We start from the raw sequence: 21,044 nt of genomic DNA on the forward strand, positions 1-21,044 counted from the left end.
TCAGTCACAGTAAAATTACGTACGTGGAAAAATAGAGGTCTCACCTCTCTTGCTGATGTGTGCCGCTGTACGGGAAGTGATGGGCAGGGCTTAGAAACGTCATTGGCATCATCATCTGCGCTACGCTGGGCGTGGCTTGTATGGGGTTTCCCACCTTCAGGAGGTTCGGATGATAACGTGGCCCACCACCTTTCAAATGAGCCCACGTAATAAACCACAAAACGTAGTTTATTACAACAATCAATCGGATAAATGGGCAAATCGCACGCTACAGTAATTTGACTGGAGCAGTTACACCTGATGACGGAGGCTTGTGTTGCTTCCGAAACGTCGTCATTTAATTGAGTTATTTTCGATTATTATTTTATTTTACCTACGTGACTTTACCGAAGAACCTAAGAGTATGAATCCTTGCAGTCTTGAAAGCTTCAAATCTAGAATTAAATCGAATATAGTTCATGAATAAAACTAATAACTCTATTGGAAACAATGCAAGAGGCACATCAGGAGTTATGCTACTGAACAGTGATGCATATATATGGAGCATAGTAGGAAAAATCCCCCCGGTAAAAAAAAAGAATATTCAGGCACATTGGTTTGTTGCTTTTCGCTATGAAGTTTCAATTCCAAAACCACCACTCCAAACTGCTTCTTATCTACCTCTTTATGTCATCAATTTGATGCCGTTCCTCCGTCACTTACTGCCCAAGGAATACGCACACGCTGTGCCGTGTTCCGTCAGAGTATGTGTTTCTGCTTTTTTTTACGATTTCAACAAATAATTGGAACTTGCATAAATGGGATTTGAACTGGTCATAAGTTACATAAATTGTGTCATAAATAAGCGTACAACTTTTTTAATCGAAATTTTAATTTTTGAATACACGTATTTGTTCTTTATTACAAATGACTGTTTATATGGCGAACACAATAATTAAATTTTAGGGCATGCTTAAATGCACTGTGATGTATAACATATTTCATACAGCGTGGAAACATTTAACGTCGACCTATTTTTTTCCTGCAATTCGTCTCCGATTGATACACGACTGTCGATCCGCATTTTCAACTATGTAGAAGGCGCACATACGATTAGAATTCATCGAGGGTCACGAGCAAACGACTGCCAAACAACTGAAACATACAAGGTGGTTACAATAAGCCGTCTCGGGCAAATGTCCCTTCTTCATCACAGAGCAAGCGCGTGAATGACACGATGGCAAAGTATGTTCATGGCCTGCTCACAAATGTATGCTGTTATTTGATATACATCTCCGCCTTTGTTTGTCTTATGAATAAAGCAGACACGCAAGCGGTGCATAGAAACAGATTACCATTGCACACAGCACCTGCACACACACACACTTTTTTTAATTTCTCGCAAGCTAATACGTTTTGTGTACACTTACATGCGGTGCGCACAACCTCATTTAATGAGTTGGCGTCACACCAGTTCATTTAAAACCCTTTAAGCTCCACAAGTTATTAGTGAGGACGCCAGGCATTGCCACGGTCACACCGCCAATCAGAAGCGGCGACTACACCTGCACCAATATTGGCTTAAGATGATTTTTCATTTGTTAAAACATTATAAAAGCGTACGGCCCAGTTTTATTTTAATTAATTTCCAATGAGCACCATTACAGTTGTGCAGTGAATGTCTTCACATACGACAGGTTGGTCGTTGTGCCTTTTTACATCATTACAAATAATATTGGCTCTTGCTAGAGGTCTAAAGGTTTTCCAGTCCTTAATAATCACTTTAAAATGAAGTACGTTATCATTGCCAATGTATGACATTCGAGATGAATGCAATCGAATTGCAATTTATTAAAACAAATGCAATAAATGAATGCAATAGCATAATGCACACTTAATAATTTTAGTGCATGCCAGATAACTAGGACACAAAATACAATTCCGTCGCGCACAATTCATCCCTTTATTACCTTTATTAATATTGCCAATGCTAAAGGTGTAATGTGGACAAAAAGCAAATGGAAATATCCATGCCATTATCGTTCCATAGCATCAACCTCGCGCGTGATTCGTTTACGCAAAAAAAACCCCATCTATTTTGTGTTTACCGGTTGAGTGTTTGGAACCAGAATATGGATATCGGGCATTGTAGGGATTGGTGGCGGGTGGGTGGGGGGGAAGAGGCAGGGGATATGGGCGAGTGAAGGTGCGTAATTAGCAGCGTGCGTGGTGGAGGCGCGACCAGCACGACAGCGCTGCACGTGGGCGAGTGGAGACAGCTCACAGCAGCAGAGAGCTCTACCTGGCCTTGAACTGCATCAAGGCCCTCCGCATGCCGTATCGCTTATAGGGGTTGTTTGACCATTCTTGCTCAGCGTAGGTCGATAAAAAATTACTCAGAAGCGGTTCAGTTATCTCTCGCCACTGATAAACTATGAACATGCATTTCTGGGATGTGAAGGAGTTCCTTTGAAAATGTATGCTATTGTTGAAATATTAATATCCTAGGAGGCCAAAGGCATAAACAGTTGTGTGATTGTAGATATTAATGCCTCTCTTGTCAGGTGATTTACTGACATTCAAATAGCAAATTGTGAAAACTTGGGAGAGATGTAGCTGACATTCGAGAAGTCCAGCATAACTGAAAAACAACCGGCAGTCGCACCTTCATTTTAATTGATATCTTGGCACTGGGAGGTTCCTCTAAGTGCTGATTCCCAACTGCAATTCTAATTTACAAATGGAGAACACTTACCTAAATTGAAATATAATCATAAGCTTAAGAGTGCTACAAAATAGATGGCTTGGTCTATGGGTGCACCTGCAAAAGAATGCACTGAAAAGACATCACCGCATCGACCTTTTATTTGAACATAAAATGAAAAATGCCACTTCCATATAAAATGTTTATCACATGCTTTACTTTTTGAAATATGTAGCAAAATAGAAATATTTTTTTCATTTGGCTTGACCTTTAAGGTCTGTGGTGGTATCTGTATTTAATTACATGGCTTGCAACAAACCAACATTTCCTGCATCTGTAATAGGCAATTTATCTTAACATGTTTCTAATTACGTTATGTCAATTTTACGTAATGCATATTGAATATCTATCCGAACGTGTCCATCTTATCTGCAGTGACACATGACCTTATGTTGACACCAGGACCGCACAGTAAATTAAGTATCACATCTCAGTTGTGCATCTGAGTGGAATAATTTAAAGGCCCACAGATTGCGCATAATTTTTGAAGGGCAAGAAATATTTTTAGCAATATTTCGTTGTTTTTGGCATTGATGTGCAATTAAAACACATACAATCTTGCACAGTACGCCAGTCTAAATACAGAAATGAATGTTGTATTGCAGTACAGTATTTGGAACAACTATTACCAGCAATGCTGCCAAGATTCAATCCGAATTGAGGAAGCAGAGAGGACAATTCCCCAAAGGCAGAGAAGCCGTAAATGCCCTCATCAGCCCCGTAACGGTCCCTTTACAAGGTTTAAAACCGCTAGGAACAAGACACGGCTAAAGGCCCACAAGGAGGTCAAGATACCGATGATGTCTAACCTTGCAATCATGAATCTGGAATTCTGCTAAATCTCACGAGGCGAGAATTGCCACACAAAAACCCACACGCCGTTGTGCAACAGCAGGTGATCTAAACCTCAACAAGTCCGCTGGGCTCCGGCGTGATGATATTACCGATTTAATGAATTGATGCTGCAAATGGCTGTTGGAATTGAAATGTGAAGCTTAGTCACGTTGTTAAACACACCAACACATCAAAGCGCGAGCACAGCGGATATGCGTTTCCTTTTCTGTCACTAACACGATGGATTATTAGGTATGAAAGCAAGTATGAAATGTCAATTTGTGTGCGTGGGTGTATGGTATTTTTTTTTCCCTTTGTATCTGTTGCAATGATTTAATTATATTGTCAGGCCTTAAGCATGCTTATTTTTTGGCTGTAATATATTGAAAAAACATTTTTTTTTTAAAATCTAGAGCACAACATGATGCCAAACTTTTAACATATTAGCATATAGCCTTTGTGTTGTGACGATGTAGCCAAATTATTAACCATCACCTGCCGACAGGCTATAAAGCACTCAATTTTAATTATGGCAATTGCGTTATGCAACACCTGCTTAAGATATACTGCGACACGTTTTAAGTGCTTCCAAGTATGCGAGCGATGACAATGTTCTAAAACAAAGACAGCAACGCGTGTTTAATATAATACAAATCCCTTTATTTCATTGTTATCTAAACAATTCCAAATAAGATTCTGTACATAACAAAAAAAAGCAATGTACAATTAAGGAAACTGACAGGGCAACCACAACAGGGTTTCTTTTTTTCTCTGTGCCAGTCAACGTGCGATAGATACACCCAATGGACCCAAACCAATGCCAGGGGGCTTTCTAAGGCTAGGGTTTAAACGATGGCACAGCAACGGAAAAAAGGTTACTTAATATTTACAGATAAAATTACCAAAACGGGCATAATCACAGACCCATCACATTCCGTGGAAAATAAAGACTTGATCATTAAAAAGCAAAGTATGCGCAGCTGGACTAGGAAGATAATAGTGCAGAAGTGTGAAAATTAATAAGGCTTATTGTACCCAGTAATGTCAAATGCATTATGTGGTTATTATGATATATTCTCCGCCTACTGTATCTTAATGAACTAATTATGCCATAGATGCAAGGATAGATAATTACTCTGATAAACTTTTGATTAGCATGGAGTCACGGATGAAGAATAGTCATTAGGTGTGTTAATTAACATTCACTCTGCTAATTAGCAAATTAACATTCAAGCGGCTAATTAGCTCTGGATACAGGACATTGGGTGGATTGGCTGCGGGGCCTCATTAAGCGGTTACCCCAGCCCTGTCCCTCCCCGACAATGGAAACATTCAGGCATGGGTAATTAGCAGGCAGTAATGGGAAACCCACACAGGACAAACAACTCTGCCCCCCTTTCCCCCCCCCACCATCCCCAACAACTCTGTACAACTGCGGCGTCGGGGCGTGTGATAGGTTCAGCCATCTGCAGGCAAAATCAAGGCACCGAGTCTCAGGCTCCCATCTCTTCAACACACCTGAAACAAGATGGTTTGATACAAAAAAACGAATAAGTGCAAAGAAAACCATTTGCCAGGCATTCTGTACAAAGAAAAAAAAACACAAGCACAATTTCTCCTTCACGATTTGCTTTGTGGGGCACAAGCCACATGCATGCAGGCACGCACTGCGATGTTTAGGTTTTTAGTCAATGTAGCGTTTCTTTTATTTATTTCCCTTTCTTTTTTTTGTTCTAAACCCTCTTTTAAATCTCAAAAGCCTGCTTGCATCATATTGGTTTAGCTGTAACCACTTAAGCAACCAGCACATTTGCCTTTGGCGACTCGCTTATTTTCCACGGGATTTATCCAATCCCAACCCAAATGGAGCAATATGCATCCAAAGAAAGGGGTTTACTGTTTTCCCCCAATTGAATGTTTTGTTCATTAAAGCACAGGGGGTTGAACAGTGGGGTCTGTGTGCATGCATCTGCCAGATGTTGGGGCTGAATTGCCCTCTGTTTAGCTCCACACAAAAGCAATGCTTCCTACACTGTGCACCCTGCGAGGCGAAGCACCTATCACTTAAATAATTCTTCTATCCGGTCTCCCAACTCGTTTAAAGCCATACGAGAAGTTAACTTTTTTGTTGTTTCAACTTTTAGATTACAAAAAAATAGACCCCACCACTCACACATGCTGCAATCGCTTTTTACAGAACTCTTGTCATTTGCAGAAAACTCCAATAAGGCACGTGCAAACTACAACTTCTAAGCGTCGCTACGGCATGTGGTTCAGATTTCTATGCATTTACTTTTAAAAGTGTTTCTTTAAAACATCGATTTACGTCAGACATGAAGCCAAATATTTTTTTTTCTCCCAAATCTGTCTCAAAGGTTAAATGCAAACATTACAACATTCTCAAAATGTGACCGTGTTTAATAAGTATCTATGACGTGTTTCTCAACTTTAAAAAACTTTCCTGCTTCAGTTACATGGAAATATTACACCACACTTGAAATTTTTATTCGTGGAGGGGTAAAAAGAGAAGATTGTGGAGAATTAAAAAATAAATTGTCACTACACATGTACCTGCCTCAATGTAGAGAACGCTGCCAGTATACACGTTGCATTGCTCAATAGTGTATAATGAATCAATAAATACACCTAACACTTCCATGGGTTGCTTATGCAGATTGATGTGATATAAATGACTATGCTTTGATTGACCAATAAAACCTAATTTATTGCACTATAAAAAAATATCATAGCAATGATACACCATAACTACAATGCGCATTTAATATTTATTTTCTTTAGATTTTTTTTTTTTAATTTGCAAAACGCCACAAACCCCCATATCTGCATTGTGCGGCTGAGCCAATGTTTAGTTTAAAAACTTGCCCCTGGTAAACTCATCAATTATGTACAATGGGCTGAAACAGTAGAGAGCTTAACCACATGTGGGTCACAACATCAAAGAGAGCAAAAAAGCCTTCTCAAATCGTAACAGGCTCGGTCACATGTGTATCTTAAAGATATCCTGGGGTTTTTTCCCCCGTTTGGAGTTTGTTGACAAATGCGACCTTATGGTTCCTCCAAACTGACACTTGTGGAGATATGATCAATCCAGCCAAAGTTAAAGAAATATTACCTCGCGCGCAGTATCTGCAGACATATCTTGGCACTCAGTTTTGATGTGTGGGATCGCTGTTAGTTCTAAGGGTTCTAACAATGTGAAGTTTCAGATGCCTATTTTCGGTTATATGTAAATTGGCTGATACACTATGCATATAATCAGAGACTTTGGGAATTGTATTTTAACGTCTCGGGATTTACTAGCTCAAGGTGTTGTCACAGAAGTAAAATATAATGTTCAACCACAGGGGATGTATGGCGCACCACACTGAAATTTCAAGCATGAAATTATTTCGAAAGCTCACAATGATTGGTTCCGTAATAACTTAAGCACGCTGATGAAGTCGTACGTTTACGTCTGCTCCGTTAATATATTTGAATCAATTATCACGTGAACAATCGTCTCATCAGCCTGTCTGCGCAAAAACCCACACACGCTACCTGAGCGGTTGTATTAATTACTATAAATGTGCGTGAACAATTCGCAACACTAAATCACTTTTTAACTCACACCCACGGTAGGCATAGATGACACGCTACAAATCAAAACTCGCCAACGCACAGACCTAATTATCCCACTCAAGAGTTTCATAACTACACACTGCAAACCAAGAAGCCATCGAGTAGTGAGTAATGCGGCCCTTGACTTTGCGAGGCACTATCCTTAATATGGATTCGCAAAGATGCTTTCAGGTAGGGGATGTTACCAAGCTTTCAAAAGTCATGTGAAATAGGACAAAATTACAAGGTTGGATTAGGAGCAATGCTTATGATAATGCAGATGTCCGACTGTCAACCGATGATGGATGTTGAGGTCAGTGTTTGCGGCATAACGGAAGTGGGGGGTACTACGCTTGGAAAATTGCTTGTCCTGACGATAATAAAAAGGTAGTAAAAAAAAAAGTGGGACTTATGAAACCATGTTAATCAGAGCGGCTACAATGCAGCTACACGTTAGTGCTGGACAGCTTCATTTAAAATGGGGCGAAGTTGGCACCAAGAGATCGTGCAGAGCATGTAGACATTGTTTACCCAATTGCTGAAATTAAAACCCCATGATGCATGGCTGTGACAATGACATGTGCTGTGAAATGCAAAGGAGAGGGTGCAAATGTAAAACAAGAGACTCCTTTTATGCTGTCAAGAAATATACAATTTTACTTTTTTTACAGCAAGTCGCCAAGCAGCCGTTTTCATAAAATCCGACTCAAATATTTTCTAAGACGTTTTTAGTTGATCAACACAATGCCCACGCCTAAGGATTTATGATAATGTCTTCCTCTTACTCTAAATGGTCTCGCAACACAATATTCCCACGCTAAAGTATGTGCAACAGTTGAATGAGTCCTGCAAATACTATTGGGTGGCAAATAAATTCAATATGCCCATTAAATTTTAATTAGCCCTATGCAAATTGCTTAAGAGTTTGATTTAGTGCTTTGCTGCAGGCCACAAATTTACGCAAGGATAAACTCCAGGCTCTATTCGTGTCATTGGAAATTTCCCATTCCATTTTAACTCTTACCATTCGCCTATCTTTGCACACAGCAGTGAGATATACGTGTATAAACCTCAATGATGTATTATGTAGCAAGTGCTAAATTGACTAGACCGCCGAAGACAGATTATGTTTGTAATACATAGGGAATTGGTGTTTGGGGCCGACTAGGATTTACATTGCACACATATATATGGACAAATACCATAGCCCACTTGTGTATCCACCGATTAAAGCTTTACTTGCCAAAAAAGTACACATTAGTGGTATAATCTCCATGGGAAACTAATGAAGCTCCAGACCATGACCTTTAAAGTCACACACAGAAACTCTTAAATCCACCGCTATTGATTTTCTTTGGATAAAAACTTTCAACCAATTTTCTCTGGAAAACACTCCAATGTCCTTTTTACGTGCTGCTACAGGTCAGGTTCAGAGCCAGATTCTTGTTTGGCAGACGAAAAAATGAGCTTAAAAAAAGTGTGTTTTTTCTAATTTTCTCGACCACTGTAAAAATCATATCATCGTGTCATGGGGTTTTACGACATCCCAGAATGATACAAGGGCACTGTGTGTATATAACCTTCTTGTTATAAAACTGCTGAACTGAGGGGGGGGGGCGCATTCTCCAATTTAAAAAGGGCATAGGTTACGGTTAAATGTAGGCGAAGACATTGTCAGCTGTCCAAATTAAGGTGAGGAAGCACAGGTAGTAAATGAGGGGATGAGAACCTCACCTTTTGAGGGTTAAGCCCATGGGGTTAATCATGAGGGTAAGGGGGGCATCAGTGTCTTAAGTGGCAGTGGTGGGAGGGGGGGTGGCTCACCTTTTGATCCGCAAGCGTGTGTGGTGCCAGTGGGTGGCTGGGCAGGCTGCCATCACCCAGGGTGCCCCTGTGGGCGGTGAGTGGGCCTGGGCCCACCGGTCGGTCATGCTCGCAGAACAAGCTGCCGTTAACATAGTGGAACCGATCGCCCGGAACCAGCCGGGTCCGGCACGTGGCACAGGCAAAACACTGCGCAGGAGAAAAAACAAAAACACCATCGCACAAGCACACACACACAGAAGGGGAGGAATTTAGGCAACAGGAAATGTGTCCGTCAACAACATCGGTTTTTAAAACACCCTCCTCCACCACATTGCACTCCCAACAAACACCACAAAACTGCACTCTACCACCCATGTGGACCTTTCATGACCCCGATCCCCTCTGCTCCCCACACCCCACAACCTCACCACTTCACTCCGCAGGCTTGTCGATTGACACGATGGAAAAATCGCAGTGATGATCCAAACCGCTGTCTTTAACCACGAGGTTACATCTAACGTTAAAAAAGCTACGAGGATGACCAGCAAGAGAATTTAACATTTAAGTATTATGTGGAAGTAAAAAAACGCTACAACAATGATTTTATATTGCAATGTTTATTTGCTATGTTAAGTTTAGCAGTCCAAGCCAACAGACTTTGCCAAGACCCCGTGGAGATTGATCTAATTTTTCAATTTAAAATGTCCTGTTTGTAAAGCGTACGGCTCGGGGATGAATAGCAATCCGGCACTAAATTATCCGCAAAACGTGGAAAGCTTTTCATAGAATTTAAATTGCCATATTGCCTCGTTATAACCGTTTTACTCTGCCACAAGATGCGCTTTAAACATGTGTATGCCTCCACCCGTGTTGCCGAGCAACTGCCAAGCATCCGGAGGTCAGTGCCAATATGAGAAAATGTGATTACGACTTCATTGTTAAATTCTCATTACCTCCACTTCCTATCTGGTCCAAAGAAAATGTATTACGGTAATAAAGTACATGAAATGTAATGAACCATTTCAGACTGTTGAAGCTATTTGCAGCTACAAACGTGCCAGTAGTATAAGATGGCTGGAGTACACAATGCGTGGGCACACTAACAAGGAATGACATAAGCCGATTCTCGTCCCCCTACCTCACCTCGCTCCTACTCCCCTCCCCTGCCCGAGCGCACTGGCAATAGAATGAAATCACTGGAATTGATATCCGACGGCGGTGCTCACCTTGAGATGGTAGACGTTGCCCTGCGTCTTCATGACCAGCTCGCTGGCTGGGATAGACTGGCCACAAGCGTTGCAGGCTCCACTGCTTCCAAACATCCTGAAAAACAGCGATTTTGAACAGGGTCACCAACGGCACAACTTGCTTGTGTGTGCAAAGTCACGTTTCAAATTAATAAATAATTTACATCCCTCTTGTAATCCACTGCTAGATGGAGGCCTTGCGAAGCAAAACGACGTGTCACGAGAACCCCAAGCTGCAACCCAAACACTCGTGTTTTGTGCGAGCACCTGGCATGCTTTTAAAAGTATGCGTGCCAAAATCTAAAATAGCGCACGCGTGTAATTGCGAGCAAACGGTTTAACCCACAAGGAGAGTCCAACTTGTATTCTACCAATTTTATTGCTCATTTCGATGCCAACAAATAATCAAGCGCATCGTATTGACAATGTCTAAACGTCAACCTTTAAAATAAATAAAGCAGATACACAAACACGTATTTGGTGAACGAGAATTAAGGCATTTGTAAAGCAGGAAGATTTCTCAAACAATATCATGCTTGTGTGCATTTTGCCTTGCCGCGTTGTTTTATATATATTTTTAATGCAAGATGCGCTTCCGCGTTAAACGAGTCCACTCCGAAATATAAACACACGTCCAAATTGCACTTTAATAAGTGACCTGAAATTGCGAGCATTAGTTAGCAATGTATGCAGTTTAAATTTTTAAAAGGGGGAGCTGCGGGGTGATTAATGTGCATTACATTTAAAAAAAAATTCTAGTTAATTTTGCCTGAAATTGTAAATCAACGAACATGGATCATTTACCTTGAATTGAAAGCTGCATTCAAGATATATATCAGTTCCTTCTTGGGTTTTATTTAACTGAGAATGAATTATAAAAAAAACACCCCCAGGGCTTTCTTTGTCCACATTTCCCATGAACCGCCAATCAGAGCGAAATGGCATTATCTTATCGGCATAACACCATGTAACTTAATTACCTTTCGCCATAAGAAGGCACATGTATACATGCCGTTATCCCACTACAGCTGTTTATCTTTAGGTTTAAATTCATGTGCTGCAAACTTAACCATCTTACGTTTAAAATACTAACTCCGTTTACACGTTTCACATTGCGGCGTTGAATACGCAAGATGCCATAGTTTTTAGAAACTATAATTAATTTCAAAAAAATGAGCAAGCATATATGTTTTACCAATTAAAATAATAAGAGCAAATATAACGCCGTTTTTCGTTTGCATTGACTTTAGTATATCAGGTAAACAGGCCCGTTTGGCTGCAGGCGCATTTTTAGCAATTACTTTTAATAAGCAGTGGCGAGACAACAGAATTTATCAACCGCCACACAGACAGACCACACATTGTTATGTAAATAAATAGTGGGAACACTTCCCCCCCCCCTCCCACCATTCTAGCCACTTCATACTAATTATCGACGGACAAAGATTCAGCTGGTGGTTTATTTTATTCTGTGCCACGAGACAATTCGAAAAATGACCGTTCCACAGAACTGTTTTTAATGTTTTTATCATGCACTTCATTCAATCATCTCTTTACAACTAGATGCATCCATCTAGATGGGGATCAGACTTAATCCAGCCAGGATTCGGAAAAGAATTACGGGCACAGGGGTGAAGGACACGCTTATCGCAGCCGCTACGCACCGGTGCATTCACGCTCCCTCCCTGCCCCGTCACAGTGTTCTGTTGGCTATAGATTTCTGCGACTGTGTGTGGAATATCGGCGACAGATTTTCACTCAAAACACCCGAACAACCAACCGCGCAATGCCAAAGTAAGGCTCGCAAAGCGACACACGGACAGGACGCAAATGGCATCAAACGATCTCCAAATTGACGCCTTTTGACCTCGGGGTGTTTAAAATTACAGGAGATTTCAGATGTCCAGAGAAGAATAATAATCATAATAATGTTCAATGACAAAAGGGCTACCTGAGTATAGGCCATAGTAAAAACCTATAAAAGGATATTAAATAATAATGCTGTAAATTGATGTACTTGACATACAATATTATACACATTGGCATATTTTATTTAAATATTCATTACTTTTTAATTAGCTAAGGGCTAAATGCAAACCCGCTTTAATATTTTCTTCCGAAAGCCATTACAGTCGCCAGCTGTGTGCGCTCATGATAAAGTTGCTTTATTACTCGGAGTGGCTGCCTATTGTACTTTATATTGCACAAGGCCTAGTGGGCCCCGTCCTTCCTATTTATCTCTGGCTCCAGACTGCCCGTGTGGCTGGGCACTCCCCTACCCCCCCCACACCCCCTCAAGGCATGGGGCTGATCTTATCTGCCTAGACGCTTCACTGCTTATTACATCATAAATCACTTACCTGTAAACAGGCCACTTGTCGCCTCGAGCCTAATTTTTCAATTATACCACTGCTGACTTTGCGGTGACTACTGATTTATTAACTCCGCACAAGGGATACCACATACGGTGGCGGTTCATTGCTTTGGCGGTCCATTGCCCTCAATCCCCGCTCACCCCACCACCGCGTCCCTCCTCCACTTCCAATACTGTACATGTCCTACGCGAACACAATTAATTTTCGTAAACATTTTTTTATTTGCTATTAATCAAATGAAAAATAACACCACTAAATAGCAACCGTGCCTATTAGTCCAATATGCCTTCTTGGTGATCTGTTTTTTTCAGGCACACGGTTATACCAGACTTAATAACATGCCAATTCAAGTCAGTCATGCGTGGATTAAATGAATAAAAGAAACCCAGATTTTGCGAGTCACGTGAACGGCTTAATAACGTTCTAAAATTAAAATGAATGTTTTCCATAAAATGGCATTAAATTTTGTACCATAAATTAAGCACCCTGTACTGGTGGATGAAAATAATGTCTCCTATCGCAGCCTAACATTTAATGCAATTCCACTAGCGCAAGATAACAATGAGATTAAAAGATGCAAGGGCTTCGTAATTAATTTAGCAAATCATTATAGGCTTTACATACAACACGAACCGATTACTTTACGAGAGATTAGGCTGCATTTTGAATGGCTGTACACCTGCTCAGCATAATGCCTTGAAATGCCTTGACCTGATGGTTAACAAAACACTGGTGATGGACGATAGATATGTGGATACAAGTCCCCTCTCTCGGACGATCCATCAACCTCAGCCACTGTATATCCAGAGCAGGTGAGCCGTGCTCCTACTTCATCTGATGGGATCTTTATTTTTTCATTACGTAATCCCAAGAGTAAAGCCTTTGGCTCAATTTTACCATGTCCGTTTATCAGTGTGGTCATCTCCTATTCTAAATTTCCCATTAAAACCCAAAGGCACCACGGAGTTGGATTACTGCTTGTGGTTTTATATCTCAATGATTGAATTACCCCTAAACAAAGCCCAACGAGAAACTTTGAGCTACCCTACTGCTCCATTTCCATTTAATATTGAAATTGCTTGACCACCTGCATCAAGAGATTCCAGTGCCTACAAAAAAAATTCATTACCAGTTCAACAATTATCAAACGAGTGAATTGGAGCACTATATATGTGCTTCGGCAATAGTCAAAACGTATGTATTTTTCCAGGTTGCTATGGCCAGAAGGCTTATGACTGAAAACTTTAATATATATTGGACCCTGATGCAGGTGTGCTGGCAACGCGCTAAGAAGTTTACAAATGACTGTACAGTAGTTGGCAGCAGTCACACTCACACATTTTTATTTTTGTTAACTTCCTGCCACCAGTTTTATTAAACTCCGCTGCATATAGCCAGTGTCATTCAAAGTTACAATATAGGGAAATTATTTACAGGACTGTTAAACACCTTTTCCCAAGATGTCGTGTGTCGAATGTTTCAGTAATATCTTAAGTGGTAAAATACGGCTAAGTTTCTACACAAACTCTTGTTGTACATTGTGCATCTTGTGCACATAAGCCAGCAAAATGTACCAATGTTTAGCTTTTGCAGCTGCCTTGGTCCAAATCAATCCCTATAATAAATGGAAGTATTATACAATTATTAAAATTAATGTTTATTATTAAATACATCAGTCGACAACTATTTACATAACAATCTTAATTGCATACAGAGTATGCAAAAAATGTTTAATTCCAATTCCAGATTGAGTGTATTTTGTTTGTCCACCTCCGATTAGCACGGTTGGCTACATTCCGTGCGAAAGTTCAACATATATATATCAACATACAATACACACATACAGACCAGGATGCGTCGTATGTAAGAGTGACCTGGGGCATTAGTCTGCCGGTGATTGCCATGTATAATCTCAATTGAATAATTGGCGGCTAACATTCAAAGGAGGCGAATTTGGACCCTGATGCCAGCACACAATGGCCTACTCTTGCGACGGACGTCAGGAAAGCCTTAATGTTCACTGTGAAGCAGAGGGCACGTAAATGTATGGTTAATGCACACCACCAGCAATAATAAGGGCGGCTGCTTGATTCGAACCGTGAACCTCTGCAAAAAGCAGCGAATGTGCTACTGCTGGGCCATGTCCAAGTCTACGTACTTCTCGATAATAATGTTTTTGTTATATATACGCAGCTTATACTTAAAGTACACAAACTGATTTCTTGCCGAAACCTCACTTTGAAAGGAGGAATATGTACAAGTGCAGTAGTATAAATGTAACATTTCCACCCTGAGAAAATACATTTTTTTAATATCTGCCTTACCATACACCGAGAATTAGGTTTGCCTCTAATGTACGAGGGATCAATTAAAGATACAATAAATTGTTCCTTGATTGCTTTACTACACCAGGAGAGTGCAGACTCTCCAGGTCATAAGTATTACTACCTTTAGCCAACATTTTATGGACTAGAAGCCTGACTACAAAAAAATACTGTGCATTAGAATACTTCATCACGGTATTTGTTTGCAACTGCAAGAACGCAAAAGGCTTATCATGTATGTTCTTTACATTGTGTTAGTGTCACTGCTGGCAAGACGGCCTCGGCAACTTGACTGCAAACACTTAGTCCACTCAGTGTTGTTCAGGGTGGTATACCCACACCTCAAACCAATCAACAATTAACCTACACAACTGCATGTTACCCATGCTTTGCAGATGGAGAATCCAGTAAACATTGAAAAGAAAGAAAAGTTGCTAGAAGATTACAAACTGGATTTAAGTAATGTGGCTTATGGGCCCACAAGTTCAGAATGTTTGGCCTCTACAAAACCACATTGGCTGTGCAAGGTGCACTTCATAAATATATTGCCCAATAAACTTTTCGTGTGGCCTTATCTCATCAGAAAAACTGACTTTGGCTCTGAGCCGCAGGCATTTTCCAGACTTAAGAATGTGAGTGTGTGTGTGCTTGCGAGAGATGGACCTAAGCGGCAGCAAAACAATGTTGAGTTGAATGTTTTATTAAAGGTGCACATTTAAGTGGCACGTATGACATCCCATTGTAAACACGGAGCGACAGCTCTCCTGCGCGCGGGTTATAAACCACCAACCAACCTGATGTAGTCGTCGCGACACAGGATCATGCCCTGACGGGTGTAGCACGACGTGCCCAGGTCTCCAAGCTGCGCCTGGCAGCAAGAGCACTTGAGGCAACGGCTGTGCCAGTAACAATCCATTGAGTAGAGCAGGAACCGGTCAGCAATTTTCCCACCGCAGCCGGCACACCGCTTGGGGGGCCCGGTGGCCTGCGGCTCGGGGCACTGGCTGTTCACCATCCCGAGAAGGAGTGGACACTTCTGGAGGAGTCCACCACCATGCAAACACACACACACATGGGACGACAACAGAGCAGGATGATGGGCGCGGGAAGGAGTTTATGTGGGGTGGGTGTTGGTGGGAGTGAAGGTGGATGGAAGAGTGGGCGGTTGAGTGGTTCAATGGGCAGGAAGGAGGAGAGGGGGTTGGAGAAGATGATAGGGGAGTTGGGGAAGAGTGGAGAGGTGTGTGTGGTCAGGGATGGGTGGAGGTAAAGTTGCGATGGTGGAATTTGGTGGATCCAAGTATATATATTTTTTATTTCACCAGCTAAGGCCCACAATGAGCTGTATAGTTCTTTTTCAGAAGCGACCTGGCCAAAAATGATACCTCAACGAAGTGGCTTATCATGTAGAAATGTACATCAGCCAAATACTCCAAAATATGTTTCTAAATGTGGAGGGGAAAACCGGAGGACCCACATAAAAATATACGCGACCACGGGAAGAACATGCTAACGACAAATATACAGGCGTCAGGGTCGGGATCGAACCCACGACCTCCTGCGTACCAGGCGAGGTAGTTAACGTCTCGCCACCGAGGGAAATTAAACAGAGACATTCAAGGGAGCGCGTGGGTTTGAGTGAATGACACTGCTAAATTTCAAGCGCATGACACACAATACTGTTTACATAACACCGCGTGTATTTACGCACAATATATATGTATATACGCGAACGTACTACAAAATCCATCATGGATTCGCAAACAGGTGTCAACCCATTGAGATGTAATTGGGGGGAAAAAAATCTTTCGCAAGTTGACACCTTGAACAAAATTATATTCTGGTGCAAGAGCGCTGTAGGCACCGCACGTTCCGCACACCGACGCGAACGCGAGATTCAGCCCAAACACAACAGCTGTCATTCACGCCTAAATCAATGGGTATTCAATGACGCCAACATCAAACTCTCCAACTACAAAGGTGAACACATGCAGAGAAGACTCCCCTCCCCCCCACTAAGCTAAACTAGCGCACGCAGTCGCCCACAAGCACGCTGCTGCTCCAACGACAGTACCAGCAGCACACACACACACAGCATTGCCACCTATTCAATGTAGGGGGTGTCCTTTAATTACTTTGGTAATTACTATACACCAAGGCCACATTCCTACTCTATTCACAAAGTAGGAGGAGTCTTTCCTGTACACTTACACACGAAGACCACGTTACCACTGTTCCCAACGAACGTGTTTACTGTTATACCACACATTACGACTATTCAGTCTTCACTACTGTACAGTCACACATTAAGTAGATCACATCTCCATCCTAGTGAACGTAGGGTGTGGGGGGAGGGTCTGTTAATAACTATACAATTCTACTTTTTAGACAGCCCTGGAAGAGCAGCCTCACACTCAAACCCAAACAGCCTCCACCAAATCCCAAACCCAAAAGCCAAGCATACCAGCAGCATTTAATTGCAATCCATTAATGATTGCTTGCTGGTTGGAACAAAAGTTCCCCCGTACAGCAATGAACAGACTGTTGGGGGCAGGTGCTGTTTAGAGCGAGGCACCTTGGAACACACAAGGACGGCCCTTATAGCATTGAAGAGAACGTTTGGGGGGCAAATATTGTTAGTAGTCCGCCACCACACACAACAGCTCTCACCAGTACCCAACCACAACAGACACACACTAGCCAACTAGTACTACCCCAACACAACAGACACACACTAGCCAACTAGTACCACTCCACCACAACACACACGACTCCCAACCAGCGCCCCACCACACACACACACGCACTAGCCAACTAGTACTACCCCACCAGAACAGACACACCGCAACGAGTACCCCACCATAACACACTAGCCCCAACCAGAACCACAGCACAGAGACACACACAACCAGCACCACACCACAACACACAGTAGCCCCAACCAGCGTTCCACCACAACAGACACAACACAAACCAGCACCACTCCACAACAGAGACACAACCAGCACCACACCACAACAGAGACACACACAACCAGCACCACACCACAACAGAGACACACACAACCAGCACCACACCACAACAGAGACACACACAACCAGCACCACAACACAAACTAGCCCCAACCAGCACCACACCACCACAACAGAGACAACACAAACCACACCACACCACTGACATACACTAGCACCCCAAACCAACCAGGCAGCACGTCTCAAGCACAACAACAAAAACACGTTTGGGCCCCTCACCCCACTCCACCCACCCACCCCATCCTTCCTTCCTTACTCAAGAGATGACTAACAACCCCGAGCAGCCAGCAGCAGCAGCAAGTAGCACGGAGCCTTTAAAGACGTCAGCAATTAGTGCCGTTGTGTTGTGCGCACCTTTTAATGAGCGTCTGCCCGCCCGGCCCTCTCGCACCGCCGCCACAGAGCGTCGAGTAATCGCTCAGCCACGAGTAATTGGATGCACATTCCTAACAAATTGAAGCAATCAAATAAGCTCGCAAAAAAAAGGGGGGGGGGGGGGCGGGCCGGTGATTTATAGATTTAATTCTTCCGTGGAACTAAACAGATATATACACGGGTTGGTTCCCATAACCTACAAATACACCACCACCCACCACCCACATCTCCCACCACTGTTGATGGTTTTAAAAGTAGCAACACACGCGCACTATACATGGCAGACGACACTCTGCTGCTGTTACGATTCTGATATTTGGGGGAAAACATCTGATGTATATAAAGCCACGGTAGTGAGATTGTGGTCATTAAAACCCAAAGCACAGGGTAACTGTATGCAAGTTGTTGCTTGCGCACCTTCGACGGAGGAGGAGGAAGCAGAGCAAAAGTGCACGAACCATATCTCTCTTTCTCTCTCTCTGCCTAAGCACTCTCGTAATTGTTAGCAGCAAAGACCCTCTTCACCATTGACGTGTGGGAGTTCGTGAACATATCTCGTGGTTGCTGCTGCTGCTGCTATGATTGGTGTACCAACACACGACACGACAACGAGGAGCGGGAAAACGAAGGCGGCACACGTGAGGAGGGAGTAATGGAGAGAAGGTTATAAAGTTACAAGAGCCATGCACGCAACAATCCCGAAGGTGGATGGTGGGGGGAGTAAAAACAACTCACATGTTGGATCTGTGCTCCCGTAACTCTTAGACGATCGGCAGCAGCAGCAATCGGCAGCAGTTTCCTTTCAGTCGCCGCTTACGCAGTAGGAGACACGGGGCCACTGCTTCGTCGGACAAAACGCTTCGTGTTTTGCCAGTCGACTACAGCAGACGGCCAAAGGAAATCCAGATTTTGTGATAAATGGGTATTGTACCATCTATATAGATCTCGTCGCTCGCTCCCCTAAATCAAGATTCAACTGCTCGCGGCTACGCTATACCAACCCACACACACCACCCCACACACCCACCCCGTGAGGTACAGTCGTCGTAATTGCTATCGGCGATTCAATAGTTCCCTCTGCGGCGCTCTGAAAACTGACAAACCCCTCTCAAATCCGGGGGGGGGGGTGGTTGATAAGGGGAAGGGGGGTTAGGGTGCTAAATCGTAAGTTGTTTTCTTTCCACGTTTCTCCAATAACAACAGCAGCAAGGCTTTAAGCGACTATGAGGGAGGGCGAGCGCTTCGGAAAGACCGCGTGGTCGGCTAAAGCGCGGGTTGAGGAGGAGGAGGCTTGCACCGCACTGCTGCTGCTGCTGCCACTGCCGCACGCACCTTTCCCTTCCCGCGCTATTTAAGGCGTTACGTCATCGCCACGGCGGGTTGGGCGGGGCGAACCTGGCCACGCCCCCACACACACGTCCACCCGCCACCCGTCAAAGGGGGAGGGGGAGGGAGGCCGGCGGCCAATCGCATCGCGCGAACGGCGACGGGGGGGCGTGGTCTCAAGCTAAGAGCCAATCGGCTGCGTCCGTTCGACGCGGAGGCGGCGGAGTATCAACGCCCACCTCTGGGAAGTAGACTGAGGGGGGGGGGCGTGTGTGGGGGGGGGTGGCACCCCTCCTCCCTCCCCCCTCCCCCCCACCCTCCATTCATTCATTCACTCATTACAGGTGACAGCTCTCAAAATAAACAAGAACGGCCATAGGAGCGCGGAGACGAGATAACAGTTAATTAACTGTCAATGACTCTTTTCATTCGCCTGACGTTGACGCGGATATTAGGCGATTAAAACAACAAACATATTTTTTTCGAATGTTGAGCGTCGCACGTGTCGGCGGTAGGTTTTGTGTGCGAGATATTTATTCTGATTGAATCGACTGTATTTGGCGATGAGATTCATCGCTCGAGAAGCGATTGCACATTGCAGCTGGGCAAGAGCTTTGTCGGCGTGCACCTTGTGTCAAGTTGTTGGCGGCGGTGTGATAAGCCACGCAGTCTCCACGTGTCACCTACCAACGTTTGCAAAGTGCTGATGACTGCGGCAATACACGGCATACTAATTGCCCCCTTCGCGCAAGCGAACGGCGTGTATTGAATTCTAATATGCACGTATACGTTAACACGAAGTAATAACACGGCTTTATGGCCACACTATGGCTGTAAGTGGGATCCATAGACCGTAAACTAAAAAAAAGCGATCTCACTCGCCACGTGAAAGGGGAAGTTGCTGCTGCACTTTGTGGATGGACTGCTGCTGCTGCTGCTCACACAACAACCGCATGCCCTGGCTGGAGATGTTGGGACACCATCGCCCTCTAATGATGAAACCTACCATTGCATCTTCATTGTAGCTTCAACACGAAGAATAGTCATCACGACAACGATGAATGATGGAATTGTATTTTATCACCGTCATCGCCCCAGTGATTTGTAAAGGCCAAAGTGCAATGTAACATGTTTGTGATGCACATTTATTTTTTATTGATCTTGACGTCGCTTTATTAGTGATTCGTCTTGCATCAATGCAACAATCACAAGTAATGACATTCATTTTGCATTGTTGGGCGAAGATGCAATGGGGGAGAAGCCGAACACATCTGTTATTGCTTGAACGTGACTTTTTATTCTTGTGTCGATGGTTAGTTATAAATCATTTGTCACGCGTAACATTCCACTCCTTAATAATTAAA

General features: G+C 43.2%; 1 protein-coding gene across 3 annotated transcripts; it reads right to left on the bottom strand.

Annotated features, from left to right (window-relative positions):
* Positions 1-4,311: 4,311 nt before the first annotated feature.
* On the bottom strand, positions 4,312-19,680 carry LMO4 (LIM domain only 4). 3 transcript variants are annotated; one of them, XR_009755065.1, is made up of 6 exons: positions 19,090-19,680; positions 15,742-15,983; positions 10,228-10,324; positions 9,020-9,208; positions 4,995-5,095; positions 4,312-4,957 (listed from the first exon to the last, which is right to left on the bottom strand). XR_009755065.1 is itself a non-coding variant. In XM_061550606.1 (5 exons), exons 2-5 carry the CDS (start codon positions 15,960-15,962, stop codon positions 5,087-5,089), a joined length of 516 nt encoding a protein of 171 aa, XP_061406590.1. In that variant the 5' UTR covers positions 15,963-15,980; positions 19,090-19,680; the 3' UTR covers positions 4,312-5,086. The 3 variants fall into 3 exon arrangements, 2 of the variants coding, with proteins under 2 accessions (XP_061406590.1, XP_061406589.1); XM_061550606.1 differs by having other exon boundaries at positions 4,312-5,095; positions 15,742-15,980; XM_061550605.1 differs by having other exon boundaries at positions 4,312-5,095.
* Positions 19,681-21,044: the final 1,364 nt, after the last annotated feature.

Source organism: Lethenteron reissneri, chromosome 12 (assembly GCF_015708825.2).
Source record: "Lethenteron reissneri isolate LAM-NWPU_2019-01 chromosome 12, ASM1570882v1, whole genome shotgun sequence".
In the NCBI taxonomy this organism is placed as follows: Eukaryota; Metazoa; Chordata; class Hyperoartia; order Petromyzontiformes; family Petromyzontidae; genus Lethenteron; species Lethenteron reissneri.

Bases quoted from the DNA above. Each gene is read 5' to 3' on its own strand.
- LMO4 (XM_061550606.1), bottom strand. From the start codon at position 15,962: ATGGTGAACAGCCAGTGCCCCGAGCCGCAGGCCACCGGGCCCCCCAAG. The intron at 10,325-15,741 runs GTTGGTTGGTGG...GCTGTTTTTCAG, and splicing joins TGTCGCGACGACTACATCAG to GATGTTTGGAAGCAGTGGAG. The intron at 9,209-10,227 runs GTGAGCACCGCC...TCTCCTGCGCAG, and splicing joins GCAACGTCTACCATCTCAAG to TGTTTTGCCTGTGCCACGTG.